Source organism: Ipomoea triloba, chromosome 1 (assembly GCF_003576645.1).
Source record: "Ipomoea triloba cultivar NCNSP0323 chromosome 1, ASM357664v1".
NCBI classification, from domain to species: domain Eukaryota; kingdom Viridiplantae; phylum Streptophyta; class Magnoliopsida; order Solanales; family Convolvulaceae; genus Ipomoea; species Ipomoea triloba.
The window spans coordinates 9,183,762-9,196,814 of NC_044916.1; the positions used below are offsets into that span (position 1 = coordinate 9,183,762).

The window sequence follows — 13,053 nt, forward strand, 5'->3', positions numbered from 1 at the left end:
AGGGTTGATGTTTGGGGGGGGGGGGGGGGGGGGCATTGAGTTGTATATCTGGAGGTGGTTGTATTTGCAGTAAGAGGTGTGTTTGTAGAGGCTTTTTTGCTGGTGGTGTTGGATATGGAGATTTCTTCTGATTTGGGTGTGTGGAAGACATGGGTTGTTAAGGTGGTGGCTTTTGAGTGTTGGAAGTATGGAGTGGTGGCTGAGGTGATAGTGTTTGGTGTTATTCTTGGTGGTGATGGAGATTTTCCAGCAACTCAGCTGTAGAAGTTGGGAGTTTTGTTGAAATCTCGAAGATGATAGGGTTTCTGATGTTATTTGGACTGAAATTCTATATTCTTGGTTGTAGAGGGTTTTTGGTTTATTTATTGTTTTGGGCTTACTTGTATCCTTTTATGAATTCATTTGTATTTTGTAATATTTTGACTAAATAATAACACTTCATCATTTTGATAAAAAAAAAAAAGAGTTAGATGTAAGGGTAGCCAACAGCCTTGTGGTCGAGTTGACTTCCACGTAATTGAACTAAGCTCTTAGGCTCAAGTCCCACCACATACACTCATACATGCATGAGTGAGTGTTGTTCTTTGGGCTTTCTATTCAGTGTTTCTTGGTGAGCATTAGTCAAATATCTGGGTTGGGCTTGGTAGTAGTCTTGAGATAGACGGATTCTTGAATAAGTGATTACTTGTAAGCTTGTTGTTGTAAACTATATAAATATATATTGTTATAACTTATTGTTTGGAGGGGTTTTGTACTAGTTAATTTGTAGCATTTCTATTTTCTAACAGTTCAACTACATGAAACATCAGATGGTTAAGAAAATGGAACCAATTAAGTTGCAATCTTACTCCTATGGGATATGAGATACTTGTGTTTTTCTTGGTGGTATGTCTCTAGTTGGAACTTGGAATTATTTGTGTGCACAACTGACTTTTATATGAATTTATTTACTTGTCATGTGGATTTTTTGTCCCCTCTGATGTAGAACCCCTTCCTGTAGGGTAATGGACATGAAAGGCGTATGTTTCTTCCAATGCATCTGCCACCATCAACATATTCAGCTGAGAAGTTACACAGTTCTGATTCAAATACTCCTCTGACCCAGTTTGAGTCCAGAAAGAAAACAGATGAAGATGATTTTAGAGTTCCTGTCTTTGTTAACTCCAATATAAGTCAAAGTATTGGGAAGTTCTATAAGAACTCAGAGAGGGAAAAAGTCTCTCCCTCAAGTCCAGCTTTTCTTGGGCGCTCTACTAAAGATGCAAAGCACACAAGGGGAGGAAATTTGAGACATCAGGAGAGCTCAAGACAGCTTCCTACAACCAGAGAGCAGTCTGTTAAAGCTTCCTTGAGTTCTCCATCCACAGATAAGAAAGAACATTGTATAAAGCATACTGATATGGATTTTCCCTTGCATTCTAAACAGAGAGATGGCCCTGCAAATAACTCTGACCTGTTACATAAGAGTGGTATAAACCTACAACCAGAAAGCATAGTTGATTCTAAAGTTGGTGACGCTAATGATGATGCTGTTGTGAGTGGGCCTATTAAGGGTGTGGAAATTGGAGATTCTTCTGCCCCAATCAATTGTTTTCAAACAGAAGAGCAGATTATTAATGTTGTTAATGATGTGGAGTCTCAGGAAAACCAGACATTTAGATCACTACAAACACAAAATGTTGATAGAGGTGACAACTCATCTGAGACTTCCATGGTGGAATGTATATCTGGAATGGACATATCGCCCGATGATGTAGTTGGAATAATTGGCCAAAAACATTTTTGGAAAGCCAGAAGAGCTATTGTCAAGTAAGTTCATTTCTTGGATTTTTGAGTCTCACTCTTTAGGCATCATATGTTCTATTCTAATTCCCTGTGTTTCTATCGGATCAGTATGTATTTGCTTTCATTTACTTGTGAGCTTAATATTATACCGTGCACATTTATGTTCTTGATTCCATTTTTAAATAATCATGATATAATTAGAAAATGATATTTTATACTTTTGTTTATCGCATGATCTTTTTTTTTTTTTTCCTGCTTTGGTACATGTGAGGGGGGTTGCAGGTTGGGGATTGAACCCGAGAGTCATAAGTCAATGCCGCTAGACTACAATGTCTTTGACATGGTCTTTTGTATATATATTAGTTATGCTGTCACATTTTTTTATATTATTATTATACAAGTGGTTTTCCTTTTTCAGCCAATTTAAGGTACTGAGAGTACTTGGAATTTAATATTTGCCCTCTAAACTATATTTATCCAATACTAAGTTAATAATTTGTATGTCAGTATGTTTCAATGGTATTTCAGTGCTTTCTCTGGTTTTATGCTTTTTACTCACATCATAGACAAGCTCAGACAATTCCAATGATTGCAAGTGCATTTTTTAACTTTGCTATTTGAATGCTGATGAATAAGGTGTAATTTGGCATTAAAAAACTTCCGCAGTTTTAGCTGATATGTGATTGTCTTTATTTGCTTTTGCTTCTTGATGCATTTGTCTAAGTTGCTCATTTATAAACATTGTTTTCTCCCTCTAATTTCCTCATTAGACAAGTATTGTGTAATCCCTTGATAATTGACCATTGCTACAGAATTTTTTAATATCTGTTCAGCAAATCACTTTTCCTACTTCATTATTCCTTGGGGCACCTTTCCTTTATTTTCTTTGTCCCCCTTTTGCTGAAAATATCATCTTTGGAACATTAGCTGGAAAATAAACATTATTTTATTCTAGAGTTGGAATATTTAGGCTGATGAGGATTCCAGATGATCGTCACACTTTAGGATACTCTCCTCCTGTTCCTATGATTTATGACCAAACAAATTCTTGAAGGAAGCATATGGTGTTAATTCTAGGAATTGGGTATGGATTAATGTAGGGTAGATCTCTTGGTGCAGAGTCTGATGGTTCCCACAAAGTGGGCAATTATTGTTTGTCAGCAGCCCTTGAAGGATTTCACTGGTGTATCACCTTCATATATGGCACTGTGGGGACCATGTCAGACTAAATGTTTTGGGTGCAAGGTGAGATGACTGGCACTAGATTGTTATGAATTCATTGTCAGTTTTGCCTAATTAACTAGGCATATTCTTTTTTTTTTTGTTCTATTGTTTTCTGGGTCTAAACTACATAAGGCTTAGAACTTGTTGCTAGTTGTGTGGTCAGCATGCCAACGCTGTAGCCTTTTCGAATGATACTGGTGCCTGTTAGCCATCCAAAACTTACTTTCAAACATTTTGACAGAATTCCAAATGGTGTTGAGATGGTTTTAGACAATTCTTTAATTCATCTTTGTAGAAACAAGTAGTCAACTAGTCATTGTAGATTATCCAAGCTGTCTTCTTTCAAATAAGATAATCTGAACATTGGTGTTATATTTGTTTCCTATATTACGCACACAGTTTACTGCTTGCGGTTGGAAGCTAATTTCCATATGTACGACTGTTCTCCCCATATTGATTTTGATTCTCACTATTACAGTCAACAAAGAGTGTTTGCAGTTCAAGTGTTCGAGTTGCATAGATTAATAAAGGTAAATACCTTGTTCCAAACACTCTTGGCATTTGAATGGGATACATGATTTAATGCTTTGTCTTGTGTTGGCAATATAGTTTATTAAATTTTTTTACAGGTTCAGAAGCTCATTGCTGAGTCACCAAATCTTCTACTTGAGGATACTGCTTATTTAGGCAAACCTTTGAAAGTATCTTCTGCAAAAAGATTGCCCCAATTTGAGTATATTAAGGCACCTCAAAATGTTCCAAAGCACAAAAATGATTCTGAAAAGCCTCACCTAAGAATGGAATGCTCTGCTGAAAATACTGTGGGGAAAGCATCTCTTTCTTCTGTTCAAAATGCTACTCAAGCTCCTAGCTGTAAACCCTCACCAGGGAATCCACCATTAGCGGCAGTAAGTAATGACTCTAACATGGGTCCTTGGTGTTTCCATCAGCCCTCAGGTCAACAATGGTTGATTCCCGTGATGACGCCCTCTGAAGGACTTGTATATAAACCGTACCCTGGACCCGGATTCACGAGTCCAGGCTGTGGAGGCTGTGGACCACCACCACCAGCGTCCACTCCAGTGATGGGGAACTTTTTCGCTCCTGCATATGGAGTCCCAACTTCTCAATATCACTATCAAGGCATGGGTGATCCGTTTGCCCCTCCTGTCGGTCATGGCTATTTCCCTCCATATGGTATGCCGGTAATGAACTCTGCTGTCTCAACTTCAGCTGTTGAACAGATGAACCCATTTACTCGAACGGGTTCTCAAGCTCAGCAGGTATCAGGTGGGGGAGTGAACTTAAATGCTCAACATCAGAACTCATGCAACATGCCTAGCCAGAAGAATGGGGATGCTGACAGAATGCATGCTTGTAAAGATAATGAGGTACAAGCTAGCTGTGCTAGTAGTCCAAGTGTAAGAGCACCGGGCGTGACAGTAAGTGGTCCCATGGAAGGAAGAAGTGTGCTTCCTCTATTTCCCACATCCCCAGTTGTGAACGTCGATGCCAGTCAGCCTCCTCATACTGCTCACCCTGCTAGGGTAATACGAGTTGTACCTCATAACGCTAGATCTGCATCTGAATCGGCTGCACGCATCTTTCAATCTATACAAAAAGAGAGGAAGCAATATGACTAGTGTAACACATAAATAGGCTTGGAGAGTTGGGAGTGTACTTGACCATTTGCCCATCCAGCAAATTGGTCAGTTGTATTAATTAACATTTTGGCTGCTATGAATTTTGTGAAGCAGATAGTCCAGTCCTAATGTAATGCATAGATTTCACGCTCAACTTTATTTAATTCATTGTAAGCCAATATTCTCTTTTCCTGGGTCGTCTACTCTTTACACCAATTATCAACTTGTCATCCTCATGCTTATTGTGCCAAAGTTGAAAAATGATGAGCTATGGGGTGCCACTTGATTCTTGATACCAAAGTTAAGACCATCCTCATCACTGACAATCCATGCGGCCTAGAAGCACAATGCCAAACATCAAACCTTAACCTATTAAATGAAATTAAAACATTAGGATTATTATTATTATACAAACCCTTGGCTGACGGGCTATGGGTAGTGAGTGGTCACCAGCGTTTCGCGAGGATAACGATAAGATCAAGGGTGTCGGAGGACGGAGGGTGTGACCGCCTGAATGTATCGGTGTGGTCTGTCCACATCAGTTCATTGCAATGTAAAGGAACACTTCATACAAAGCCTTGTCATTCCTTACATTACAAAGGATAAGTTCATTACAAAATCTTGTCATTTCATACATTACAAAAGGATAACTTCACCGGTTTGTCATTTCATACATTACTCATTTCAATGATAAGTGGCACAATATTTACTACCAACAAAACCTACAAATATTACATCAATATTCTTACAATCTTACTACCTCTGTCCCATTTTGGTTGTCTAGTTCATTTGACTGAAGTTATTTTTAATCCAATTTTTCATAATATTAAGTTTAACATTAATATATAAAATTTATATATTTAGAAACTACATTAAAAGTACTATTAAACACACAAAAATTAAATTTAAAAATAATAAAAAATTACTAAAGAAAATAAGTAATGAAGAAAGAGTTGGTTTGACCAATGAATAGTAAATATGACATGTAAAATGGGACAGAGGGAGTAATAAACAGTTTGTCATCCTCCTCCTTATCACCTTGAAACTTCATTTTCAATGTTCTTGTAATCTTGTCTATTTATGCGTTTTAGCAATCCCAGAATTATTTGCTTTGAACGATAGCGCATTGGAAAATCATACAAATCCACAAATCCACACCCAACCTAACTTTGTTTTAAAAATATCAAAAACCAAACAAACAAAATTAGAGCAATGAATTCAACTGGGCTTACATTTAAAATAATAATAATAATAATAATAATAATAATAATAATAATAAAACATAGCATAACCAAAATCTCCGACCTGAATTCTCATTTGTCTATGAAGTTCGAATCTTCAATTGGTGACCACATCTACAATGGATAATGGGGAACTTTTCCCTAAATTCATAGTAGTCATTACCATTATTCGAAGAAGAGAAATTACTCATACCGACGTAGTAGATGGAGAATGGCGCTCAAAATCATCGTTATTCTCTTCTCGTCTTCGTTCTTCACTTCACGTCGATGAATTAAGGCGAAGAAGCAACGAAAGTAATGGCCGGTCAAGTCAAATATCATCTTTCCCAATTCAGACATAACATGGAATGACATTTTTGCCCTTCCATTTAAGAATAATTGGTGACTTAATTTATTCCGGTCACATTTGGCCGGCAAATTGGTCAGCGTGACCAAAATTGACAAAAAAAAAATACAGAGTTAAGGTACGAAATTAACAGTTTTGAAAGTCATAGATAGCAATTAACACTACTCCAATAATCAGTGGACCAACATGGTAAGTTACTCTATTAATCACATTCGAATCAAATATGCTCACTTTGAAAGGACATTCACAAGACTTATGTAGCTATGTGAAGTTGCATACGTAAAACCAGGCGCATTACCATTCTTAGTTCCAGTTTAGTATGCCATTGCCCCTTTGATAGATAGTGTTATGAAAGGTAGAGCTTGAAGCCATTGCTGCACAAAGCTTCCCAGCTGGAGATTTCTCCCTCATCTCCATTTGGATAATTATGGTTGTTAGCTGCAAAGATTAGTGACTAGCTTGAAAATTCATCTGCCACGAGGGGAGGAATAAAACTGCAGCCCTGAAGTGTTTGCTCGAAGATGTGACCCATTCTAAGAAGTTTTCCCTGCAATTGCATTTGTAAATTTATTGAATATGGAGAGAACCAAACAGGTGGCTTCAGCAATTTCGACATGATTGAATAAGAGGGTGCAGCCTAAGTCGAGTAGAATTCCGAAAGGGGGGATTAAAGAGCTAGTGCAAGATGCTGCACTGCACAGAAAAGAAAATGAAAAAGAGAATGAAGTGCCCACCTCGTCAAATGCAGCGCCAATCATTTGAACGCCAACAGGTAGCCCTACAGAACCACCGTCAACAAATCCACAGGGCAGAACCAGTGCAGGAAGACCAGCCAGGTTAACATTCACCTGTCGCAGATGGGGAAAAACACTCTTAAATATTGGGTTATTAAGCAATAAACAGTTGACAATACAATCACCAAGAAAATCCAAGAGAAGAATAGAGAACATATAACTTGAGAAGCAGAACTTGGGGAGTCGTATAAATAACATACCGTCATGATATCACCTGCATACATTGCCAATGGGTCATCCTTCTTCTCACCTGAAGATTTGAAAATTTAGCCAGTGTGCAACTTCAGAATTTCAGAAAAGGTATAGACTAGGACAGAAAAGTGCTATACCAATTTTATAAGCTGCTGATGGCGCTGCTGGTGAAATCAGGATATCATTATTTTCCAGTGCTTCCCTAAAGCTTTCCCTTACCAAGGCCCTCACCTAAAGCACTATCACCATTTTAGTTTCCATTGAAAATAAAATATAAACTCAAAAATCAAAATTATCAGGCGTTCTGAAGTGGTTTTACGGAGTTCATCATTTGAACTCATACTTGTAACTATTAACAGTGGCAAAGTGCTATGTATTGACTGTTATGTCATGAGTAAAAGCATCAGAAACAACTTCTCTAGAAATAGATGTAAGGTCTTACACATATACATCATCTTTCCCAGAAAAGATGAGTGAGCTTGCACTAGGCCAGATTCTGTAGTCAACAAAATAATTGGCATGTAAGTTGCAGTACCTGCTGAGCTCGTTTGTAGTATGCATCATAATAACCCGCTGACAGGGCATATGTTCCCATTAGAATTCTCATTTTGACCTGTAAGAGTGTTGCACAATGTCACTCCAAAACCACCACAAAGCTTACACTTATGACTCATCCCCTAGGGAAGACAGCAAATGAAATATCCTTCCACAGAACTAACATTACAGAATTTAGAACTATGAGAATTTTTCAAATTGTTCATACCTCAGAACCAAAGCCTTTAGCACGGGATCCCCCATAAAGGGAATTAAGCTCATCTGCAACAACTTGATTCCCATACCTACACATTGACATCCAATGGCAGTAAGAAAACTGTAGCCTCTATAAATATTTATAGTTGCATACCCACACTTCTCTTAGGCTTATGATGAAACCAATTATGGGAGTATTATGTTTAGGAACTATCATCATTTTCATATGTATTTACACAAACATTTCAGAATCACTATTTAATATCCAAAAAAGTACAAGTCTTATCCATCCAAGTAAATCATTTTATTTTGTTTTGTTCTAGAACAAATCCATGGTTAATCTTCTCTAATAACTGAAGCAAAGCTATACTTCATATGACCTGATAGAATCATAACGTGATAAATTTGAAGAAGATTCAGATGATGCAAGTATGTAGTAAGCTGGTAATCCAAGAGAGAAAGATGGCAAAGAGACCTGAAAATAGAAAATGAAAAAAGGAAAAAATGAGCTAGAAAAGGGGCACCCGAACATTGCAACTGCAGAAGTACAGATGCATAAATATGGGAACCTATGAGAAAAGAATACCTCTGTCACAGTGCATCCTAGTTCCTCAAGATGACTAGCAGCACCACGGATTGAAGAAATTACTTCAGGATCCACTCCTTCTTCAATGGTTTCTCGGATCACACCAACTCTCAACCCTTTTAGAGGTTTTGATTCAAGATTATCTTGAGAAATAAATTGGGAAGTAAAGTCAGGAATTTCCTGAAAGAACATTCACAAAATTAGAGCAAAAACTAGCATACACAAATGAATTGGAAAACAGTCTCAAGTCTTTATTTTTGCATTGATAGGAAATTAGCATGAATTTCATCAAGAAGAACAGAACACCATCTTTTCTTGGAAGATACACTAATTCCTAAATACTTATTATTCTATAAACAAAGATATTGAGTATGTTATAGTAAACAATTGCCAAATCCATTGGATATGTTTAAACTTATCATGTTGTGAATTAGCAAAACCATGACCATAGCAAATATAAAGAATAAATTTCACAAGGCGAGTGAGAAATATAAGCACAAGAGACTTACTCGCTTGCTACTTGTTGCATCAAACTTATCATGACCAGAAATTGCGTGGAGTAGAAGCCCTGCGTCAGCTACAGATGAGCCAAAGCATCCAATGACATCAAGAGAAGACGCATATGCTACAAGCCCATATCTTGAGACACGCCCATATGTTGGTTTCAAACCAACAACACCACAGAAAGATGCTGGTTGTCTAACACTCCCACCGGTATCACTTCCTAGTGATACTGTGCACTGCCTAGCAGAAACAGCAGCAGCTGAACCACCTGATGAACCACCAGGCACCCGTGTCAAATCCCAAGGATTTGCTGTCACCTATTAACACCAATATGGATCACCTGAGTAAACCATGTTCAGTTACAAGTTGGAGTTATCAAACCATATAATTTCTTATTTTTATTCATTTGAGAATTGACTAATATATTGTCCACTCACTTTGATAGCATCACTCATCTGACCAATAGTAGAAAACATGCAATTTGAATTCAATAGAGTCAGTTCATATTGAGCAGGGACCCAAAGCTTGAAACCTTTTAAGTTTGTGAAAATCAAAGTCAGAGTATGAGATGAAATATTTCTCAGTTAATTTAAACTACACAACTTGATGATTAAGCATAAAAACAAGGGAAACTTCAAGTTGAACTCTTTTCTTTATATTCTCCAATTAACTTCTTGCATAATTTAAATATATAGTAGATTCAGACTAAAAGAAAAACTTAATTAACGAAAACACTCAAATTCAGACTTCAACTCAATCCTCATTCCTTCATGCATAATAATTTCTACTAGCAAAAACTTTAAATTCTACGAGGAATGACAAAAACCAGACCTGATAAGCAGAGCCTTCAGTAGTACTCCCCATACCAAACTCATCCAAATTAGTCTTCCCAATCACAATGCCGCCGCATTGTCTCACCTTCCTCACTGCCGTGGCATCGAAAGCCGGGCGATAATTCTCCAGAATCTTCGACCCGGCAGTTGATGGCATATCCGCAGTACAAATATTATCCTTCACAGCAACAAAGACACCGGCGAGGGGGCCCACCTCCTCATTGTTAGAAATCTTCCTGTCAATTTCCTCGGCCTCTCTCAGCGCCGTGTCGGAGACGTGGAGGAAGCTCTTTAGGTGGGGCTCGGTGCGTCGGAGACGGGAGAGGAAGGTGTGCGCTAGCTCCACGGCGGAAGTGTCGCCGGCCAGGAGGGATTTGCGGATGGTGAGGATTTGGGAGGCTGGTGGTAGGGTGGGTGTAGCGGCGGAGGAGAGGGGTATGGTGTGTAGGCATTTAACCTTCAGAGGGAAGCGGAGGAGCCGCGGTGTGTGATGAATTGAAGATAGCATTTTCTGGGAGGGTGCTGATGAACAGTGAGAGGTTTTGCAGATTTTATCTACTCCTAAGAATTTGCTTCTTTTTCCCACTTTCCATACTATTCAGTCTCATTTCATTTCATGTATCTGGTTGACTAGCTCCGTCTTATTTGATGTATCCAGTTCAATTAACTTACTTTCTCAATCTATTTAAACACTATTTAAACACAAAGAGTTAATTTCGATATCGTCTCCACTGAGCCTCGAACTCATGACCTTCCATATGGAGAAAATCACTACATGTCATACGAACACACAAGGTGCTTGACAATTCCAAAGTACTTTTTTTTTTTTTGGATTGGTTTAAAAATATTTATCAAATTTGATGTATAAACTAAAAAATATTTGCAAGTGATAATAAATCTTAAATTATAATTCTAAAAATTGTAATTCAAACAAATATACTATATTAAAAATATTTTCTTTAAATCTATTTTTTAAAATTTTAAACGAGGGCAAACTTTTTTCTTTTATCCATTTACAAATGTTTTACCTAAAACATTTCATTAAGTTCATATCTTCATAGGAACCAAATTGAAAATAATCAAAATACCACAAGCTGCCCACTATGGGAGCAAGGTGCCCGTTATGGTCCTTGAGCTGATCTATGGGAGCAAGGTGCCCACCACGGGAGCAAGGTACATGTTATGGTCCTCGGACTGATCGTTTGGATGTATAGTGCCCACGACGGCAGCAAGGTGCCCGTTATGGTTCTCAGACCGATCTGTGGGAGCAAGGTGCCCACCACGAGAGCAAGGTGCCTACTACGGGAGTAAATTGCCAGTTTATTTGCCCATTTATAGGGCGTTGGGAATAAGGTGCTCATTTACGATCTTTAAGATCGATTACGATCGAAAAGTCGGAAAAAACTACGGTCTTTGTACCGACAAGGAAGAATTACCCTCGTTTACTTTGCTTTATAAATTGTAGCACGATCATGTATGTAGATTAGTCGTGTACGAAGCCCTGTTAGGTCGGTATTACCACCATCGATGCTATAAGTCCGATTAGGTCGGCATGGCAACCATCGGCACTATGAGCTCGAGACCATATCTTGACATAAGCCCTACATAGTAGGCAATTGAGCCCGGTTAGGTTGGCATTACCACCACCAGCGCGAGCCAACTTCAAAAAGATCATTATATTATTATTCTATATTAAAATAATTTAACCTAAATAATATTATTTTTTTTGTGTTTAAATTTAAAAAATTTACTTCTTAACAAAATTTAATGTTTTGTGTGTGTAGTGTGTGTGTGTGTATATATATACTGGTCAAGAGTGGTTTACCGCATTCAAATCAAGAAATTTTGGTTCATAATATTGTTGTCATCGTTGAAAGCAAAATTAAGATGTATGATGGTGGTGCTACGACTTTATGTGATGTTAGACATATACTGAGGTTGACAAATAATCCAATTTTTCTTGACACTTCGCATGAAAATGATTTTATTCATAAAGTACGTTGAAGATGATAGGGAATCCATTAAAATTTGTAAGGGTATGTTGACTGTAATGAAAGATATAGGACGATATCATAGAATATTTATAAACTATTAGGGAGTATAATTGTAGGTGGAGTTCATTCTTCTATTCAGTCTTATGGTGATAGTACCAAGATGTGTCATTTGCATCTTGGACATCTTAGTAAGTGTGGTAAGTATGAACTGCAACATAAGACTATGTTAAAAGGTGTTAAGTGCTAGAAGTTGGATTAAGTTTTGTGTGCTAACTGCGAAGAACCTTGTAGTCCAGTGACATCAAACCCTTCCCTTTATACGGGAGGTGGTGAGTCTCAGTGGAGGCAATACTCTCTTGTGCTTCAATAGGTTGAGAAAGTAGTTATGAACAGATACTGCATTGTAATAGAGTTAGTAGTATTCAAAAAAAGAAAAAAGTTTTGTGTGCTAACTTGTAAAATTGATTATGTGCATTTTGTTGTACACTCAATTTGAATTATTGAAGAAACAAACTATACTTAGTTTCTCAATTGTAAGTCTTGTTATTTCGTATGCGCACTAGAAAAAAATCTATTGAGACTTGTGTTATTGTGCACAAATACAAAGAAGAAATGCAATTTCCAATTGCGTGTGGCATATTTACAATACCACCTGCAATTGATAACTGGGACTTCCTTTGATCAACACAAAAAATACAAATCCTAATAATTTTTTTTAGGATTGTGCAAGATTTAAAATCATCTCATATTTGTAGACAAGTGTCAAAAAGTTTTCGATCCATTTCAGTAAAAATCCTTGTGTATTAACTCTTAATTAATTAATTAATTAAATTATTCATAAGTCACACTTTTACTACAATAGTGATGCTTATTTGATAAAAAATTGACGATTTTCTCAAACTGGCGAAGAAGAAGGCAAGTGTTACTTGCGTTTGACGTATTTTATACGTATGAATTCTGCATTCTGAAAAGGAAAAAAAAATAGAACGCAAATGAAACATACGTTTCTAAGCTCAAACGCATGTTCCAATTGAGTTTTTGTTATTTTTGTTTCGTTTTCAAAACATTCATATTTTTGTCCACGTTTGAGAAAATCGTCACGTAGTATTTTCCTAGACTAGAAGACAAATAGGAGCATGCAAGTATTTGCATGGGCACAAC

At 37.3% G+C, this 13,053-nt stretch overlaps 2 protein-coding genes across 3 annotated transcripts in view; one reads left to right on the forward strand and one right to left on the reverse strand.

The window, feature by feature from the left end:
- LOC116032755 (protein EARLY FLOWERING 3) overlaps nucleotides 1-4,843 on the forward strand; it is a 7,296-nt gene extending 2,453 nt beyond the window's left edge. The window contains exons 2-4 of the mRNA XM_031275469.1: nucleotides 1,001-1,809; nucleotides 3,488-3,539; nucleotides 3,639-4,843. Coding sequence (XP_031131329.1) covers nucleotides 1,001-1,809; nucleotides 3,488-3,539; nucleotides 3,639-4,652 — 1,875 coding nt within the window. The 3' untranslated portion in view covers nucleotides 4,653-4,843. The remainder of the gene's footprint in view (nucleotides 1-1,000; nucleotides 1,810-3,487; nucleotides 3,540-3,638) is intronic.
- Nucleotides 4,844-6,298: 1,455 nt separating this feature from the next.
- LOC116032765 (glutamyl-tRNA(Gln) amidotransferase subunit A, chloroplastic/mitochondrial-like) lies at nucleotides 6,299-10,495 on the reverse strand. 2 transcript variants are annotated; one of them, XM_031275481.1, is made up of 10 exons: nucleotides 9,897-10,495; nucleotides 9,071-9,382; nucleotides 8,562-8,741; nucleotides 8,356-8,450; nucleotides 7,989-8,064; nucleotides 7,761-7,838; nucleotides 7,363-7,456; nucleotides 7,234-7,283; nucleotides 6,974-7,087; nucleotides 6,299-6,786 (listed from the first exon to the last, which is right to left on the reverse strand). In XM_031275481.1, exons 1-10 carry the CDS (start codon nucleotides 10,404-10,406, stop codon nucleotides 6,694-6,696), a joined length of 1,602 nt encoding a protein of 533 aa, XP_031131341.1. In that variant the 5' UTR covers nucleotides 10,407-10,495; the 3' UTR covers nucleotides 6,299-6,693. The 2 variants fall into 2 exon arrangements, 1 of the variants encoding a protein (XP_031131341.1); XR_004100790.1 differs by lacking the exons at nucleotides 6,299-6,786; nucleotides 6,974-7,087 and having other exon boundaries at nucleotides 7,245-7,283; nucleotides 7,668-7,838.
- Nucleotides 10,496-13,053: the final 2,558 nt, after the last annotated feature.

Coding starts and splice junctions, on each gene's coding strand:
- LOC116032765 (XM_031275481.1), bottom strand. CDS start 10,406: ATGCTATCTTCAATTCATCACACACCGCGGCTCCTCCGCTTCCCTCTG. Junction 9,383..9,896: donor CTGAAGGCTCTGCTTATCAG/GTCTGGTTTTTG, acceptor TGGTGTTAATAG/GTGACAGCAAATCCTTGGGA. Junction 7,839..7,988: donor CTAAAGGCTTTGGTTCTGAG/GTATGAACAATT, acceptor ACACTCTTACAG/GTCAAAATGAGAATTCTAAT.